We start from the raw sequence: 19,987 nt of genomic DNA, 5'->3' as shown, positions 1-19,987 counted from the left end.
ACAACTACGATTTGTACAGTAACTATAAGACCAAGAGGAAACCCTTATTGGGTAGCTGTGCGCCTTATAAATATAAAAAATAAAATAAATAAATAAAAAAATTGGTTGGCCAGTAAATCTATTTCTAGGCTAGAATTTAAAACCCTTGTGGTTCTATTTTCTCTGTATACATCATCTCATCCTTGGTTTGTCTGGTGTTACAGAATTGCCCTTTTGTCACTTTCAAATGGGAAAAGACCGTTTTGTATCTGGATTGAGGGAGGGAGTGATGCAGCATCTCTATTTTCTATCTTCCGAAGAACGATTTAGAAAGATGCTGTGGTTGCTCTGGATCTCATTGCCCTGCAAGTAATCATTAGGAAATGGTTCGAGGGAACGAGTTTTGGAAAACATTTAACCATTCTTTCGCTGGACAGTAGGTTTTCTTTGCCTTTTGAAATGTGCAGATCTGTAAGATTCCCTTCTCTGGCATACTTACCAAATGCATTCCATCAACCCTGGCTTAGTATCCCTTCTTTTCCTCCATGACTCCTGACTGTGTTAGATTTGCTGATGTGAAGTTAATGTGGAGTGCTTCAGCATGTCTGAAGGTAGACAGGTTGAGTGACATAAGGTCCTTGTTGCATCTTTCAATCGATCAAGGTTTACTCGGGCTCCCATGAAGGTTGAAAGCAAGGCTGTTTAATTGTCCAGTGGAAAAAAATGGGTCTACATGCAAGTTCTGGGAAGGCTGGGGTTAATCTGGGGAGTGGGTTTGAGTTGCACCATCGGTCTAAACCGGGGAAATGGCAGGTCGATACCTTTATTGGCTGTCCAGGATTAGGATAGCGTGCTGTATGCAGAAATTAGAGGCAGATAATTTCCTTTATTTAAACGCTTTTTAACTCCATCAGGGGACAGGAGCAAGGAGGTGGTCGAATGAGATAGTAAAATCAAATATTTTGGTTTTTAGAAGAAAAAATAGGGTATGGAAGATGGGGTGTGATGGAAAAACTGTTGACGCAGCTCATTTACAGACAAACTAGCTTGATATCTGCTTCTAATGTCAAAAAGAATATACAAGCATTGGAAATGCAATAGGTCTTGCATTAGAAAAGTTGGAGCTATTGGTCTTGTAAATGTCAAATATTTTATTATGTGTTGGTTTTTAAAATAGCTAAATTGATAGCTTTGTCATTTACAATGCCAATAGTTATAACTTTGGCAAATGTGACACCTATAGCATTTGTAATGCAACATGTTTTGTATTTACGTGACTTAGATGGCAGCTCTGGTCGTTAGGCCACATCTCTAGAGAGATGTACGAAGTACTGAGGAAGACAAGATAAACTGCACTTCAATAATGATGTCCAAATTAAGTTAGTACCACTTTGATCGTTTTACTGCAAAATTGTGAAAATTATGAGACTCTAGTTCAGAACAGTTTGAATTTAGCTGTAGGACAAGGCAACCCAAGAAGTGCTAGTTGTTGTGGTGGCGAGTGATGCTGTGGCGTTCAGTGATGCTGTGGTAGCGCATAGTGATGTTGGTGGGTGTGTGTGGTGGTATGGGGGTGGGGGTGGGGGGTGTGGGTGTGTGTGTGGGGGTGTGTGTGTGGGGGTGTGTGTGCGTGTGTGTGGGGGTGGGATGGGTATGTGGGCGGTGAGTGGGGTTGTGTGTGTGTGGGGGGGGTTGTGTGTGGGGGGGGTTGTGTGTGTGTGGGGGGGGTTGTGTGTGTGGGGGGGGGTTGTGTGTGTGGGGGGGGTTGTGTGTGTGGGGGGGGGTTGTGTGTGTGGGGGGGGGTTGTGTGTGTGGGGGGGGGTTGTGTGTGTGGGGGGGGTTGTGTGTGTGGGGGGGGGTTGTGTGTGTGGGGGGGTTGTGTGTGTGGGGGGGGGTTGTGTGTGGGGGGGGTTGTGTGGGGGGGGTTGTGTGTGTGTGGGGGGGGTTGTGTGTGTGGGGGGGTTGTGTGTGTGGGGGGGGTTGTGTGTGTGTGGGGGGGGTTGTGTGTGTGGGGGGGGGGTTGTGTGTGTGTGGGGGGGGTTGTGTGTGTGTGTGGGGGGGGTTGTGTGTGTGTGTGGGGGGGGTTGTGTGTGTGTGGGGGGGGTTGTGTGTGTGGGGGGTTGTGTGTGTGTGGGGGGGTTGTGTGTGTGTGGGGGGGTTGAGTGTGTGTGGGGGGGTTGAGTGTGTGTGGGGGGGGTTGTGTGTGGGGGGGGTTGTGTGTGTGTGGGGGGGGGGTTGTGTGTGTGTGGGGGGGGGGGTTGTGTGTGTGTGGGGGGGGGGTTGTGTGTGTGTGGGGGGGGGGTTGTGTGTGTGTGGGGGGGTTGTGTGTGTGGGAGGGTTGTGTGTGTGTGTGTGGGGGGTTTTGTGTGGGGGGGGTTGTGTGTGTGGATGGTTGTGTGTGTGGATAACTCCCACATCAATGAAGGGTCACACACCAGAATTAACCCACAACACCCCGAAGGAGCTTCTTCTACAAGAACACAGACTCTAAGAACAGAACCACGGACTGAGCGACTAGGGCAGTAACTAATTATTAATGGCCGGAAATACGGGGCTCGGCTATTTATAGCAGGCCGGATTCTCTGGAACGATAAATGGTGAATGAGGAAGTGTCGAGATGGGCCGCTGGGAGGAGGGGAGAACCAGAGCTGCTGTAGCCAAACGGCTTCCCAGAGGTCTGCTGATGATCCCGTGGCCCGGGTGAGGAGGTGAATAGCCTTGTGCTGAATGAACTCGTAGCTGCAATACTGGCCCAGACGGGAGCTAGCTTCCCAGTGATCACTGACAGGCACAGTAAGGAAAAAAAAACCAGGACCCCAAACTCCTCACCAACAGACAATAAATGAGGGAGGAGGCAGATCGCCACAGTGACTGCTGACAGACATTTTGGAAGGAGGCACCTCCTCACTGTGACTGCTGACAGGCACATTAAGGAAGGAGGCAGCTCCTCGCTGTGATCACTGACAGACATTTAGGATGGAGGCACAAAAGCTGCGCACTAAATGGGCAAGGAGACATTTAGTCTTGGGTGGAGGCTTTACAGTCAAAGCCCTAAAGCAGAAATAAGGTTACACAATATATAATTACCAAAGGAAAAAAACACATCACAGGTACGAGGTAGCAGAATACAATGTAATAGACGAATACAGGCTAGCTGTATTTCTACAGTCGACAGCCCAAATACATACCAAGTTAACACTATGGATAGGTAATATTTCTATAAAATAACACTGTTAACTACACCGAACATGGACTTTGTTTAGTTACTGCATAAAGGACCATATGTGTGTACCAAGATGACAACTTATTTACAACTCCTCTGGAACCACTTAATTTAAAGGAGGGAAGGGGGCAAACCATCCATTAGGTTAAGTCATACTCTACCCAGTGAGGGTGCAGGAAATACAAGCTCAGGACCCAAACATGCTTAAGGGGGTGACAATTTACTGCAAGCTCTTAAAAATCACTCCTACCAATATGGCTTCATTGACCGAAGCTGTAAGGCCAGCAATGAAAGAATCTCATGAGCACCTGCGGCTTCTAAAGTACTTCAGCAGCAAGCGGAGCTCCCTGTAGATTCTAAAATGATGCAGCAACAAGCAGAGCGCACTGAATCTTCAAAAATGCTGCTGCAACAAGCGAAATGCCTAGCAGCTTCTAAAACACTGCAGCAACAAGCGTACGGCCCTGCTGCTACTAAAATGCAGTGAAGTGCTCTGTGGCTTCTAAAATGCTGCAGTTACAAGAGGAGCACTGTGAGGCTTTGTGTTGCAGCAATAAGAGGAGCACCCTGCTCCTCCTTCCTCATGAAAGAAGCATAGCGCTCCGATGCCTCTCACTTAGTTTTACGCCGTATAAGTATTAAAGGATGCAATGCACACCAGACCAGCTCAGATCACTGTGTGCGGGAATATGGGAGATGAGGAGGATAGCTCTTGGGGTTAGGCCCCATCGGCTGTTCGGATCTGTGTGTAACTTACAAGCTGCGGCTCTGCATTCTTATGAGGTGAAAGTTTGTCATCTTCTGAAATGGGTAGAATGACCGCTAATGATATTTCGTTAATAATAGCATCTGCATTCACATCGCTTTGAATCTTCAAGGCTTTGGCACTAGGCGCCATATAAAGTGATGCGTGAGGGACGGTGAGATGTAGTCGGGGCCCGCGCATGCAAGCGCGTGCCAGGGCTATCTCTGGCATTCCCGGGCCTCTCACATTCACTGCCACCTTCACGTGCCTGAATAAGCTCTTTGCCACCCTCCGAGCCTGATACTAGGAGGAGCCAGCGGGTCACCTCAGGCGTCAGCGGCGTGGTTACAAATGGTGCAGAATGTGCAGTGGCACCAGGGCACTGGGTGTGAGGGGCCCACTGATCTCCAATTAGAACTGTCTTTAACTACCTAACCAGAGACACGGGCGCTGCGGGTCGGGGAGACATTTTCCTTCCTTAAATTAGGGCTCACGGCTCTGGTAAAGCTGCAAATAAAGATAATTGGGAATTGAAAACCTGTCCGCTGGAGTGTATAGAATACGGCGCTTCATTTAAGTCAGACATGCGCCAATTTACACTGCGATAAAATCCGCAAGGGACGTCCTATGCAGAGCCACCGAGGTGCCTAGAAGCGGATCAAGGAGCAGACGGAGGATGAAAGACTGGAAGGGAAGATGCCTGATTAGCCCGTCATTCCTGGATCGCTCAATGATGCTCTGTGTGCACTTGGGCACATCTGTGTAGTAGTTAAACAAGATCTACATTTAAATGCCTGATTTGTTTCTCATTAGGGCAAAAGTATAGACAAGCAATTGAAGTGCTCTGACGGGGCAGCGGGAGAGTGGAAGCAGCCTCGACGTGGGATTGGTGTGGGAGGCAGGAGCAAGTCAGGAGAGGGAGGAGGGGGACCTGCTTGCGAAATGAAATTAAAAGCGGCTGGCCGGGAAATGCTCTCGGTAGCATTCCTTTGAAGTGTGAAGCAGGGGGCGGGAGCAGCCTTTGATGTGCGGATAATTAGGGGAGGAGCAGCCAGGAGATCCAAGCTGGGGAACAGCGCATTGACCTAAAAGCGCACGGGCACAGCATCAAATCGCCAGTCTAGGTAAAGTCTGTTTAAACCCCTATAGTCTCGCTCCACTCAATGCGCATGCGCATGCGCATGCGCATTGAGAGGCGAGACCTAATAAACCATAATGACAGTTGATTATGTTGCCTGATCCCAGCTTGAGCTGTGGATGCTCTCCTCAAAATAAATTATTTTCTGTTTCAGATGCAGACGATGTTCACAAGTGTGGGCGTTGCCAGGTCGAGTTCACTAACCTGGATGACTTTGTCCAACACAAAGTACAGAAGTCCTGCCAGCGAGCACAGGAAGGCACATCGGACACTTCACAGGACACCGCGACTATCCACCAAGAGGTACTCCTGGAGTTTGGATGTTTACTTGAAGTGGTGACCGAGTGAATGAGCGGGGTGAAGGAAAAATGGGATACGAATAGTAAGGGAAGGACAGCCATAAGTAGTCTCCTTGACATACCTCTTGTCCTGCCCAGTCTTCTCTTGTCCTTATCTCAGTTCCCTCTAGGCCAGGAGTGTCCAGCATTGATGCAAAATTGTGGGCATAAACTCCTATTTTCAGGATTCCCATTTAAATTGTGTATGGCGGCTTATCCTTATTGGATGTTTTGGAAATTTTGTATTGATTTGCCTCTCGTGTGCAGTACTGGGCACATCTAACTCAAGGCTTTGATATTCCAAACCAATTTAGTTTTGAATAGTTGTAAAAGTTTAGCTGTGCAATTCTAACTAGCATACTTTGTATTGCTAAAGTGCTGCACAAAGCTAACATATATAAATATTTTGTTTTCATAGAAACCATTTTATTTGCTTTTTTGAGGTGTACATTTGGTGTTTGCTCCAGCAGTTTCATACCACTGCAATTAAACTGTTACTTTCCCCATTCTTCATGATACTCATTTTATCGATCGCGAAAGGAATAACTATTTAGTTGCTTCTCCTGTGTTGCATAACGCTTTTCAGGAAATTATGTACAGTGTGTTTACACTATATCAAACGTATACAAGACATGCTCAAACGTGTTTTTGTGGCTTTTGCTCACTGATCTTCTGTCCCTTTGGCACATGCGGACTACTATATGAAAAGACCACTTGGACTGAGACCGATTCAGCCATGGACAAGCTGTTTTACAGTTACCTTTCAGAGGAAAATTGAGTGCTTTGAAACAAGCTTAATTGCGGAACAGAAGTACAGTAAATAAAGTATAGCGACAATGCCAGATTTGCTGCATTTTAGAATTGAGCTGCCTAATTGTCCCTCATTCTGTATGGTGTAGCCATTTCTTACAACCTTTGACTGTAAAGTCTAAGTAACATGGAAGACCCCTAATTAACATGCCTTTTGGCAGCGGTTCTTAATCTGTGGAGCCCTAGGGATTCGCAACGCCTAGTCTGGTGTGTCTGTGAATGTTTAGAAATTTAAATTAAATAGCAGTTTAATAAATTATACATACATAAATGAGCAAATCGGAAATATGAACATTTTAAAACGCTCTGTAAGTGTGAAAGAACTTGAAACTGACAGCTAAACATTAAGTTGTTCCCCTTTGCTTGATTAGAGGATGTAGCGCAAGTACAGCGTACAGTAGTATAGACGATTGGTGGCCCCAGTTGAAACGCTAGTTTGTGTCAACAAAATGAGCGGATGCATTAGCAGCAAAATACACCATGTCATGTGCCAGAGTCTAGGATATTGGTTTGTCTTTTTAAAGTAAATGCAAATTTTGTAAAGCTTCAGCCTTCCCATTAGTTATAATTTCGACATTTTAAAATATTTTTTCTGTTTTTGAATTAAAGAAAACCTTTCATAATCTATGTATTTGTTTGATGTATATTTGTTTCAGTAGTTTTGGCAAAAGTACAAAGCATAGATTGCTAAGGCAGGGCCCGACTTTCAGTAGTTATTCAGTGGGATTCCACAGAAGTTAAAAGCATACGAACCGCAGCTCTGTTGCCTCACTCTTTTCGGCAGGTGGTGACTGGATTATACAATAAATACCCACGCGTAATTCCCATTAAGTCTTGTGTTGGGTAGGCTCCTGGGACTGGCTTGGCCCTAGCCCTACGAACAGTTTAGAGTTGCCAGTATTTTTATTTTGGGAAGTCTCCTGGTTTTTGCTGATGTGGTGTTGAGTCTACATTGGTGACTGGCCTCGCTGAGGTTGCAATCCTCATTTCCAAACTTGAACAAATTGCTTCATTTTGGGCAGATCGCTATATCCTTACACCTCATTTCTCTTACCTGCCTAAATTGAAGTACTTATAAACCTGATATTTAAAAAAAAAACAAAAAAACTTTCACAACACAACTGGACGCTTACATTTTTTTAAAATCAATTTTTATTGATAAACTTGCAAGGCATCATTGCAAATGAATGAAGACCTATTTAGCATTTCCAGCATGTTTCTGTTCATCAATAACTTCTTTTGTCTGGTTTTGTCAAAACCTTTACTAAACTAGGCACCCCCCCCTTTATTGCCCCAGAGACTCTCCTACGCAAAAATGGGCTAGAACAAATTATTTGTGAGGGGATCATAATTGTGTGTTGGTTAGACAGGATGAGACCAGGTAATGCAGGAACGGCGGGGAGGCGTAAGTGACTATGACGTTGTGTGTCTGCTATGATCACAATGGGCAGATATTGGTTGTGTGAGGATTCATCTAAGATGGTCTAGTATTGTCATCATGTTGGGTCGTAAAATCTTGAAGGAACACATCCCAGTGGAAGTGAACGGCGTTTTCCATAGATTGCGCCTCTCTTCTTTGCAAAGAGCGGTGCTCCCTGTTTTCACCCATTTGGTTACAGCTGCCTGCCACTGTGAGAGATATGGGGGTTGTGGCAATTTCCATTTCATTGCCACCACCCATTTTGCTAGGAGCAGGGCCATATCCATAAACCGCCACGTTGCCTTTCATTTTAGTGCGTGGGAACAGACTCTGGAGACATTGTGGTACTGAAGCAGTCTATCTCTTCCCGTTGCTCTGGATATTTTAGATCGCACTGTGTCCCAGTAATTCCCTAGCATCAGGGCTTTAAGTGGGATGAAATAACTGGGGTGGTCTCTCACAGTGACATGGCCAATGTAATTAAGGGCATGGCTTACAAACACGTAGGCTAAAAACATCTGCTTGGCATTGTGTGCCGCCTGACTTGTATCTGGCTGTTTGTGGTGTTCACTATTGGCTTCTTCTCTACACTGTTTCTGTCATTGCATCCAAATATATGATACAACAAGTAAGATCATACCTATGACACGTCAGGACTATTGGCTTTGTCGATGGTTGTTAGTTGTTTAAGCTAAATAAGCAGCAACTATTGTTTTAAATAATATTGAAAAAGCTTCCACGTAAAGCCCTGGTGACATCACAACAATGTTGTTGCTCCTGAGTTTCAAAAAGAGAAGGGAAATCCAGAGAGAAAATGACTCTCTTTAAAGGATTTCCCTTCCCCCTACAACGCTCACCTGGCATGCCGTCATGCCGTAACTTCTCCACTAGTGAGAAGTGAGCAGGGTGAGCATGCGCACATCATGTGCCTGCTGCTACTGCAGTCCCGAAAAAAATGGACCACCTGTGCCAGGGGCACACAACAGAGCCCGATAGAGACCCATTTCGTGGCCCCTTTAAAAAACTGCTGGTGCTCCGCACCAGTGAGACCTAACCCACTTAAAGTCCTGCCTAGCATATCTGAACATCCAAAACATGTGCATTATATCTGCTTGGCTTCTCTGCGGAGACGAGCATCCAGGACTAGGTGGTAGATCGGGTATAAGCGGTTGGGGGTGGGGGTGGTGGTTTGGGCTCAGATAGGCCATGTTTTGGGTGCAAAATCAGTTATATTTAAAGCTGGAATTACGGGGTATTTTTTTACTGGGATAATCCAGGGCTTTATGCGAGTCCGCATCATGTATTTTATCCCAGGGAGATAAGTTATTGCAGTCAGCGAGCCTCTCGAGGCCTGGTATAACCCCATCACCAGACGCCTGCAGTGTCCCACAGAGAGCAGGGCTATAATAACAGGACTTGAGTTGCTTCTGCTTGTTGTGGTGTTGCATTGAGTGCCCCATAGCTTAAGAATGGTCCACTGTGGAGTACATGAAGGTTGAGGAGATCTTGAAAGGACAATAATGTCCCATTGGCGAAGAGGTCACCAAGAGTATACATTCTGACAGTTTCCCAGACCTCAAGAGTGCTTCCAATTCGAACACCGCTATCAATTGGGAACCACCTTGGCGGCACAAGCTTAGAGCAGGGACTGACAGTCGTAGCGCAGGGAAACCCCCCACCTCAAACATTCCCAAGATGTCCGCAAATGAAGTGAATGTTGACCTCTTGGTCGATGACCAGAAAGTAATACGTGATTGAAGCGACCCAAGCTGGTAGTTGTTGGTGGAAGCCCTACATTGTCGATGTAGTGTCCAGCTAGCTAAAAGGCGACCCATTGAAACTGATCAGCGAGGTAATATTGTGTGAAATTAGAGGCTCCCGTTCCACTGTGTGCTGCGGGAGTTGCAAAGTGCATAGCGCAAACCTTGTTCTTTCTTTCTCCCAGGTCAATGTGAGCAGTAGTGAGTCTAGATCCCTCTGGGTGCATCTGGGGATCAGGACTAGGCAGTTGGAGAAAAGTTAGAGCAATTAGGGCAGCATCATCATTTTTGACAACGTGATGCGGCCTACCACAGACAGTTGAAGGGTTGTCCAAAAGGCCACTTGAGAGCTTAGGGAACGCACGACCGTTCCGAGATTACCCTTCAGAAGATCCTCCTCTCTATTGCAGATCTGTATTCCCAGGTATTTGGACATCTGTGGGGGACTATGTCAGAGCCTGATTTCCTCAGCGGCACATGTCTCTCGGGGAGATGCTTTCTGAATGAAAAGGTGATTAATTTATTGTAATTGATTCTGAGTCCAGCTATCTCTCCCGAAGCTGGGTACAAGTGAGAGAGTTTAGGTCCCCATTAACACTACAGAGAAGAATCAAATCATCTGCGTATAGGGGTCCCTTGGGTATCCCCCAGTTCTTCTCACTGGTGCACAGGAGAGCTGCCAATAGTTCCAGAGGTCTTACAAGGAGTAGGTGGGCAATGGGGTATTCCTGTTTGGCTCCCCTGGCCACTGGGTAGGTTTCCGACACGTAGCTGCCCATTTGGACTCTGGCGATAGTGTTAGTGTAAAGCTGCCTGATCCAACCAATCAGTTGGGGGCCAAAGCCAAAAACAGTGGAATGCCCAGAACATGTAGCCTCCGTTCAGGCATTCAAAAGCCCCAGGCATAGAGAGCAGGTGGTGTTGGGCCAGTCTCAGGAGTTCTTGTATTGATGTGAAGTTGGCGTGCCCCTTGGGGGCCTGCATGCCCCTTCCCCCAGTTGACCGGGGCTGGAATGATTAGCCTCCTGGCCAATACATCATGAACGCCTTCTGCGACCTGAAACTAGCCTCTCTGCGAGGATGCACCTACATTTACATGGGGAGAGGAGAGAGATGCGAGGCCTCTGACAGCAGACACTGAGCGGGATCTTGAATGGGCCTGGCTCCTCACCTCCGCTCCTCCTCCGAGCCCTGAAGCGGATGCATAACTGACGTTCCAATGTTGCAGGGGGAGCCTCGATGCTGCCAATCTCCTCCCGCCGCCTCAAACACAGACCAGGGGTGGGGGGTAGCGGTATGGTGGCGTGAGGGCTCTTCGGGCCCTGGAACAGGAGAAGGTGGATTCCTGTCGCCGCAGACAGCCCGGGTGGCCCCAACAGGTTGATCAGGAGGCTTCATGGTTACATAGGCTGGGGTCCGATCCTCCTCTGTGTGCGTGCCACTTGATAATGTTTTACCTCGGAATGCTCCTGAAAGCTGGTAACCAGATGAGAGAGGAATGGCTGACCATTATCAGTGACAACACAATTTGGAGTGCCCTCAATCCTAAAGAGACTTTGAAGAAAGGAAACCACAGTGGAGAAATGTGGAGCTTGAACAAAACCATAATAAATCCACTTGGAATGGTAATCAATAGCAACTATGCAATATCTTTTGTCTGAGGGTAACAAAGTGAAAGGCCCTGAAACATCCAAGGCAATTGTATCATAGGGGCGATCAGGAAATGGCACTGGGAACAAAGGTTTTTTGTTGGTTTTCCAGTGTTAGTCAGAGACAACACCGCTTGGACAATTATCCACAAAAGAGCCTCTTGTTTGTCTAAGCCTGGCCACCAGTAGATACCTTTTAATTTTTTACAAGTGGCAGAACTGCCCAAATGACCTTCGTGAGCAATGTTGATAGTTCTTTCTCTAAGCGAAACCGGTGGAACAAAAAGACCATTCCTGACACATACTCAGTTTTCAAACGACAATTCCTCACTGATTTGTGCAAAACATTTTAAATCATTACTTAGGCTTTTATTAGCATGCCATTTACTCTAGATGAACACCTCTACTTTCTTAAGAGTCTCATCCAGCGCTATGGCAGATGCCCATTCATCTTCCGAGATGCTGCCACAACACATGGAAACAGCATCTATTAAACAAACAACACAATCCTTGTGAAAATTGTCTTCACCTTCGCTACAATCAGGAAGAGGAATGCGAGAGAGACCATCTCCTCGGACGTTTTACCTCCTTGAATGTATTTGATAATGAGATTGTACTCCTGTAATTTAGAAAGTAACCTTACTAGCCTTGCAGAAGATTTACCTAATCCATTACCTGACAATAATGATACCAAAGGCTTGTGATCAGTGAAAACCTCACAACAAACTCCCCAGATATACGCTTTAAACTTCTGGACAGCCCAAACAATGACAAGAGCCTCACGTTCAATTGTGCTGTAATTACATTCACTGGGTGCCAGGGCATGGGATGCAAAAGCAATAGTGTTCTCTTTACCAATCACCCACTGTCCAAATACTGCATCGAGACCTTTTTGACTTGCAACCACGGACATGAAAGAACTAGCATTCGGAACAAAAGGGTGTAATGCTGGTGTGTTTATAACTAAAAGTTTTACCTTCTCAACAATGTCTCAAAGTGTCAGTCCATGCAAATTTACTACCTTTTATAAGAAGACGTCTTAGGGCTTGGACTAGCTGAGCATAGCCAGGAACAAACCTAGCATAATATTCACATAGTCAAAGGAACGACTGTAAGGCATCTTTATCAGTAGAAGGGGGAGCATTATGTATAGCTTCAACATTGCAAAATTTACGTTTGATACCTTCACTTGAAATGAAATGTCCAAGGTATTCAACCTCATGAACAAGTAGTTTGCATTTTGCTAGCTTTTGCAAGATCCATAGTACCCTGTCAAGAATAAGTAGGTGTTCCTCCCTGGTTTCTGTATGGACTAAGATGTTGTCTTGAAACGCTTGCACTTGTGCAAGGTCACCAAAAAAGTTGTCCATAAGCTTTTTAAAAACGCTTGCAGCTGAAGCGAGACCAAAATGTAGCCTCAGGTATTTAAAGGCACCAAAAGGAGTTCCAAAAGCAGTGAGCGCTTGACAACTTGGTGAAAGTTGGATTTGGTGGTAAGTGGAATGTAAATCGATTGTAGAGAAAAACTTGGACTTATCGATGTTGGCTAGCATTTCATGGATATGCGGTAAAGGGTGACAATTGACGGGGATATTTTGGTTGAGACCTTAAGTTCACACACAACCTGTGATCCCCAGTCCTCTTCTTCCATAAAACCACTGGAGAAACCCATTCAGAGGCATCGATGGGGGAAATGATACCCTCGGACTGGAGATTAGATCGTCAAGATTTTAAATCATCTCTGACACTGAGAGGCACAGGTCTGTCTCTATGTACAATGGGAACAGCATTTTTCTTGAGCAAAATGGTATGTTCATAACCTTTGACAGTACCTACAGAATTTTTAAACACATCGGGAAAAGATTGTGTACATTTATCAACAGTTGAGCCCAGATGATTAACGGAGAGGATGCTGGAAGGAAGGTCACCCAAATTAATGGGAGAATCTTGCCCGGGACACAGAATGATGCCTAGGAGAGCAAGATCTTTCCACCCTATGATGTCCCTTCCTTTGACCTCCGCATAAATCTTAGTTTTAGCAGACCTGCCTAAGCATTCAACTTTGTCCCAAAAATAAACCAACAGATCAATATCTTGTTCCCCAAATGCATTAGGACTGATAGCCGGAGAAAGAAGTGGTACACTATTGGGCCATAATTTGTGAAGTGTGAGTTCTGCAAGGATAGTGACAGGAGAACTTGAATCTGCCATAGCTAGAATATTTTTACCATCAATAGAAATATCAACTAACGGCCCTTTGATAGGCTTATCAGAAAACTCAGGAACATCAACAGTGACTAAAATGTTAGCAAACTGGGTGGTACAGTCTTGGACCTCAGGAGTGTCTACTGAAATATTAGGAACTCTAACCCTACTGGGGTTACTGTTGATGCTGTGTTCATACCTCCCCTACACACACCTTGAAAATGTCCACATTTCCGGCACTTAACACATTTTTTCCTATAGCTGGGCAGGTAGGGTTGTTTCCTATGTGGTTCCTGGAACCACAACGAAAACAAACTAATTTTGTTCTGAAAGGTTGATTTTTAGAAAACTTTGTCTGAATTTTGCTTCGAAATGATGGCACGAACAATATTCTCATCAGAAACAAAGTTCATAGTAGGAGGAAGTGCAGGATGCATGGAGGCCTGTGTGGGAGAAACCATAACTTAATTACTAGATAAAACTTTAGATGTAACAATTGATCTCTCATTGCTTTTAGCAATGTCAATTGTCCCAGCTAACGTGGTATTACGAGAGTTAAGAAGACGCTCTTGGATCTTCTTGGAATAACAATAAAAAACAAATTGATCTCTTATATTAATGTCAACATTTATACCAAACTCTCATTTCTCAGCCAAAACCCTTAAAGTTGCTATATAATCCTCTACTGATTCTTCAGAGGATTGTTTACACATAGCGAAATTAATCCGCTCTAGTAGGACATTTGTGGAATCAGACTAATTTCCCATACGTAGCTTGGCTTCAATAAAAACGTTCCACACAGTATCTTCAAACACAGGTGCAGGAAAACGTGTCAAATTGTTAAAAACTGCGGCCAGCTACCCCCAAATGATTTATTAACAAAGCAAATTTCCTTGAGGGAGAGTAACCATCGGCCTCAATTACAGTAGGATAGTTTTCAAAATCCTTCATCCATTCTGCCCATTTCAGATCAGGCTTGCCTGCTTTCTGTAGAAAAGGTGCAGGCTGAATGACCCCTTGAGCAGTTGCCATATCAAAGTATAGCAAAAGAAACAAGCAGAAAAATTAAATGTACTGCAGAAATTGTGAAACAAAAGTTGTGTGAATCACCGAAACATGAGGTGTCATACAAACAGCATGTGAACTCACTCACTTGTGTGGCAGGTCAAGATGAGTAGGTGTCTTTGCACAATTACCCATCAAAATTTGGAGGACTCCCTAGATGTAGCTATGAGAATCAGTGAATTGACAATTTTTCCATCTACTCTTGGAATCCAGCAGCATAACCGGTCAAGAGTCACTTGTCCGATTCCCCATATTTATAGGTTCTGTTGGTTTCACAAATTTCAATATTTGGTATTTTCATAATTAAAAAGCAATTGCTAAGGTATGTTTTCAGGGCAACACGTTATTTCATCTTTCACCCGTGGCAAGTCTAAGCCTTATATTCCTGCAGATAAACGTTGGTTAATGTCTTGTTCTGAATTGATGGTGGAAAGGCTCTTGCACCCTTTCTGAAATGGTCACTTCACCCTTTTAGTTTTGTTTTTCATGCTGATGTACACCTTTTGTTAGTTGGGCTAAGAAATGCAGACACCTTACTATTGGTTTTCTCTTACTTGTTGGTTGGAGTTAGAATGTGAAAACATTCATGTCAAATGGCTATTTATCTGTAGCATATTTAATTTTCTGTCTCTGGACCCCAAAGGTAAATACATTCTAGACAAAAACCCTTGCAGGAAGGGTATTTTTTTTAGAAATAAATGTGGAAAAATGTTAGTTACTGCTAAGTTTTTCACAGAACAAAAAAAAATTGAATTATTATAATACATCTTAATGACCATGTCAAGACTTCTGATTGAGATGCCATCTTTGTGATTTCTTTGCAGGAAGTACCTTCCGTGGAAGAATCGATAACTGTTGCCCATATTCTCCTTGAAGCATCCTCCCTGTCTGAAGTAATCCGCAATGTGGCAGAATTTGGTATGATTTTTTTAATGTAATTTGTTTTTTAATTAAAATTCTTCTTTTACTAATCACGGAGTTGCTTGTGTGTTGGAAGTTGGTTAGCATAAGGATGAGCGAATGGCAAAGTAGCATGTTTCCTGGCATACGAGTCTTCCCTTTTTGATAGTCTGCTAGAATTGCAACTGTTCAGGCCAGTGGAAGGCCATCCTAAGAAATAATTTGTGCTTTAATAAATAGGGCTGCAGTTCAGCTAATTTTGTTTTGATTCAAAGGGTTCAATTCAATCGTGTGCTGCATGGAGTGACATCACAGCAACACGGTATAAACATTGTTTTACTAGCTGTTTTTTTGTCTCATTTCTGTTAATATAATTGTTGGGAAATTATCTATTCCTTCTGAGAAAAATGTACTGCTGTGTATTGCTTTGCGTTTGTAGAAAGCAGCAGATAAGCAACAGTTATAACAGTATGCATTCAGTTTGTAGCCCTTTAGAGGATGCTTCGAAATTGTTTTCTCTCAAAGCAACGTACCTTGAAACGTACCTTGAAATGTGCCTCAAAACGATTCTACTCAAATCTCTTCTTCTTCAAGAGGGTAAAAGCAGATCATAAGAGTTATTTTCCAGCCAGGTTCATCCACAGTCTTGTGCTGTACTACCATAATTGGACCCAACTAGCTCCTGCTGAAATGTTTGTCCCTCCAGTGAGGGAGGAAACCAAAGTCACCCACAACTCTCCTTTTCCGTCACCCCCTGCAGGGCGTCGTCAGTCCATGAAAATGGTGCGGGTCTTGGGTGCAAGGTCAAAGTCAGACAAAGCACATGCTGTTGTGGCTAAAGTGCATTTGCCACAGGGCTTCCAGTCACTTGCCGCGGTCACAGTTCAATCCTTCCTGAGCTCATAACTTTCCTTCTGAGGGTCCCAGCAACTCTGACAGCACACCCAAGCACAGCGAACTGTGGCGCAACTCTGTGCGTCGGGTCTAGGTCCTTGGTGCTGCACGGCAGCAGTGGTAGCGACTTGTAGACTTTAGGTTACCAACTAGCCCCAGCAGGTTTCTTCAGCTGTTGTGTCCCTGTGCTGCGAACAGGAGGCCAGTCAGCTGGCCCTTGGAGTTTCGTCGGCTTGACTGGGCTCTGGAGAGGACTTCTCCTTGAGCAGGACACAGCAGGCACAGTTTCTCTCTTCTCTAGCCAGCAGGTGCAGTCCTCGTAGGTGCAGACTGTTTGCTTGCTGGTCCCTCGGTGCAGCAGGGCAGTTCATCTTCAGTCCTTCCAAGTCGGTTGCGAACTGAGGTCTAGGTGCCGGGGTTGCCCCCTTTATGCTCAGAAAGTGCCCTCAGTGTAGGATGTGGTTGGTAGCCAATGGCTACCAGGTACCCTCCCACCTCATGACCCCTTCTTTTGGCGTGTGGTATCTTGCTATCCCGGGATGCACCATTCTGTTCACTCCCAAAATGGCGAGAGCCCTCTCCTGGTGTATAGACCTCACTGGCCTACCCCAGGGGTGTGGCTGCCTCTGGGCTACTAGTCTGTGCCAGCCTGCCTACCTCAATAACGAGGCAGCCCTCCCCTGGTGTCCTACAGCTGCTCTTCAAAGGGAGCTTCATCTTTGAAGTCTACGTTTTGGGGCCAAGTGGCTTCCTGCAGGAGGGAGGCGACACCTTTCTGGTCTGCAATCTCACATTGTTCTCCTTCCTTAGAGTCGTTAGCACATCTCTCCAGGTTGGCAGAAAGCTGTCTCGAGGAACAGGCTCCATGTATGTCCGGGAAGGCACAGGCATTTTGAAGCCAACAACTTACTTTAATTTTGACTTGAGATACAAGTTGGGCTTAATCTAACGAGCTGTTTGATACCTTGGCTTCCCACTTTGATCGCACCTTTCAGGAGTTTGCACTAATTGGGCGACCAAGTCTTTCCTCAGTAAAAACAGTAGTTTCCTGTGTTTTACTGTCACGACATGTAAAGTATACGACCTGCCTGTTTCATATGTTGCACCCTGCCTTTAGGGCTCGGTAGGCCTGCTAGAAGAGTGGCTTACACACACATGCAGGGGAAGTGGTGACTTTGCATTGGTTATAATGGCAAAGTTAGTGTAGCAGTGCAAGACTGCTCTGCCAGTCTGCAGTGGGGGACTTGTTTTACTTGGGATACTGCCAGGGTGGCACAATCAGTGCTGCAATCCCTGGGATACCTCTCTAACTTGTATGACATGGGTACCAGGGTACCATTTACTAGGGACTTGTAGGTAAATTCGCCATCTCCATTTGGGTATAGGCAAATTGACATACACTTTAGGATCAGGGCACAGACTCTGAGCTGTGGTTAGCAGGCTTCCGTGCTCTGTGATTTGAAAAACCTGCAGCATTAGTCGAAAAACACTAGGGGTTGACTATACAAAAAGAGGCATTTCTGTAGTAGGGGATCTCTGTGTATAGTCCTAATCTAGTGAATAGTCCCGCCCATGTGCGTGGACCCCGGAGCAATCAAAAATAATCTCTTATAGTGTCGAAAAATGCAGAACTGCACAGACACTTAAGAGAGAATTAAAGACCGATAATGCAGCCTATAAAACAGGCTACACTGTCCAGTACTTCAACTAGAAATTCCACCAAAAAATCCACAAAACAGCAAAGCCTGTACAGATTTCCCTTGCTTCAGCAGCAAAACCCCTCTGGAATGATAGAGAGGAGAACCTGGACAGACAAGCCCCATAGGCTGCCATTATGTGGCTCAGAACAGGATACTGTGCCTTTAAGAGAACCTTCCAGAACTTCACAGTATCCCAGAATGCACTGCAAGTCCCTTTTACTTTCAGTTCTTTTTTCCGGCTCCTGCAAGCAGGACCCTGGAGCATTGAGCTCTCCCTTTTCAAGGGTTTCTTGGTGATTTTTTTCACTGTTAATTTCGTTTTGAGTGCTTCTAAAAGTACTTTAGTGCTGTTCTTCTTGGGTTTTGCTCCTTTTTGATGTCAAATATGCCTGCATTATTTGACAAATGCCCGGAGTGCTCCAGGAAGAAGGCCAAATCGGATTCCCATGAGGTGTGTATCCTCTGCCTTCCATCTTCCCATGTCCCAGAGGAGTGTGAGATTTGTCAGGGCTTCTCTGGCAGGACCCTGAAGGAAAGAAAGAAGATCAGGCTTCAGGGACTCGAAGAACGAAGGCTGAAGGCACAAGGTGGGTCTGGAGGGGCTCCTTCTGCCCATGCTGAGGCCTCTGGGGGGCTCCCCAGGGGCAGGAAGTCCAGCAAACTTGCCCACTCTCCGTCTGGGTCGATTGCAGCGACCACGACGTCGAGAGGAATGACTGCGGTCTGTTCCCCGTCCCCCCAGGGCTCTGGGGCGAAGCGCCGTCGGCGCTCGACGTCGAGGGATGTGCACAGACCGCCGTCGAAGTCTCCGGTGACGATTTCGTCGTCATCCTCGTCGGTCTAGACGTCGAGTGATCGACGTCGAAGGGCCCGGCGTCGGCGCTCGCCGTCGAAGCGACACCGCCGTTCGCTGTCGGCGAAGAGGAGGAGAACATCATCGTCAAGGGGATCCTCGTCGCCGAGGAGTGGTCCGCCGTCGAGACGGTCGAGGTCGCCGTCGAGGCGGTCGAGGTCGCCGTCGAGGCACGAGAGGTCGTCATCGAGACACGAGAGATAGACGTCGAGGCGTACGAATTCGACGTCGAGGCATGGTCGACGCCGAGGAAGAGACGCTCGACGTCGAGGGGCTGACGCTCGCCGTCTGGTCACCGTTCTTCGACGTCGAAGAAGCGGGAGAGGAGGCCTGATGCCATGGGAGGCTCTCCGATGCCCCAGGCTGGTGGTGGATCACCGGGCTCGGTGTATTCCGAGGTGTATACGCCTTCGCAGGTTACGCCTCTGCCGCCATTGCCGAGGGGTCCCCCTCCAAGGGTTCCTACCCCTCCGCCTTTGCCTCCGCTGCCGCAAACTGTACCTCAACCTCAGGTGCCACAGAAGCCTCCTCCGGTTCCTCCGAGGTCGTTTTCGTTGCCCAGGTTTCCGACACCTCCCAAGGGGACTCCTAAGCCGCAGGCTCCGGTCAAGCCTAAGACGCCCGCGCCGGTGGAGCCGGCGGATCGCCCGAGGCCTAGGAAGTCAAGATCGTGCTCCGGACGGAGAGGTAGATCTAGGAGTCGGCGCAGATCCTCCACTAGATCTAGACGCCGCCATAGGAGGCGAGGGTCCAGGTCCCGCACGGACTCCTCCAGGACACGATCCTATTCACCGACCTTGTCGAATTCCCCGGGGACAAGGGTGTCTCCGGTAGACGACATCAGCACGTTCCAGGAGGTTCTCCGGAGGGGGGCTACGAAATTGGGCATCACGGTGACGGCTCCCACACCTACGACGTCCGTGATATTCGAGACACTTCACAAGAAGCATCTGTCTCGCCCTCTGCTGCCATTGGTGCCAGGGCTGGTCGAACCTGCGGAGGAGCTGTTTCTTACGCCTGCGGTGATGAAATCCGCTCCCTCCCGACTTCTGAAGAAGTACAGAGCACCGGATTCGGACCCGGCCTTCCTGCGGATGGACCCAGTGCCCGACTCCGTTATAGTGACAGCGGCCAGGAAGTTACACTCTACCTCCCCGTCTTCCACCGTGCCGCCTGATAAGGAAAGCCGATGGATTGATTCGGCTGGAAGGAAGGCTTGTGGAACTTCTTCCACGACCATGAAAGCCTCCAGCGATTCGGCTTTGCTGGGGCGGTACAGCCGTGCCCTGTGGGACTCCCTGGAACAGT

At 46.6% G+C, this 19,987-nt stretch overlaps 1 protein-coding gene across 1 annotated transcript in view; it reads left to right on the top strand.

Moving 5' to 3' along the window:
* The window catches only part of E4F1 (E4F transcription factor 1), a 213,464-nt gene that overhangs the window by 20,134 nt on the left and 173,343 nt on the right, over positions 1 to 19,987 (top strand). The window contains exons 2-3 of the mRNA XM_078664834.1: positions 5,240 to 5,388; positions 15,157 to 15,250. Coding sequence (XP_078520960.1) covers positions 5,240 to 5,388; positions 15,157 to 15,250 — 243 coding nt within the window. The remainder of the gene's footprint in view (positions 1 to 5,239; positions 5,389 to 15,156; positions 15,251 to 19,987) is intronic.

The sequence above is a fragment of the Lissotriton helveticus genome, chromosome 10, assembly GCF_964261635.1.
Source record: "Lissotriton helveticus chromosome 10, aLisHel1.1, whole genome shotgun sequence".
NCBI classification, from domain to species: Eukaryota; Metazoa; Chordata; class Amphibia; order Caudata; family Salamandridae; genus Lissotriton; species Lissotriton helveticus.
This window is presented reverse-complemented; position numbering and strand designations above follow the sequence as displayed.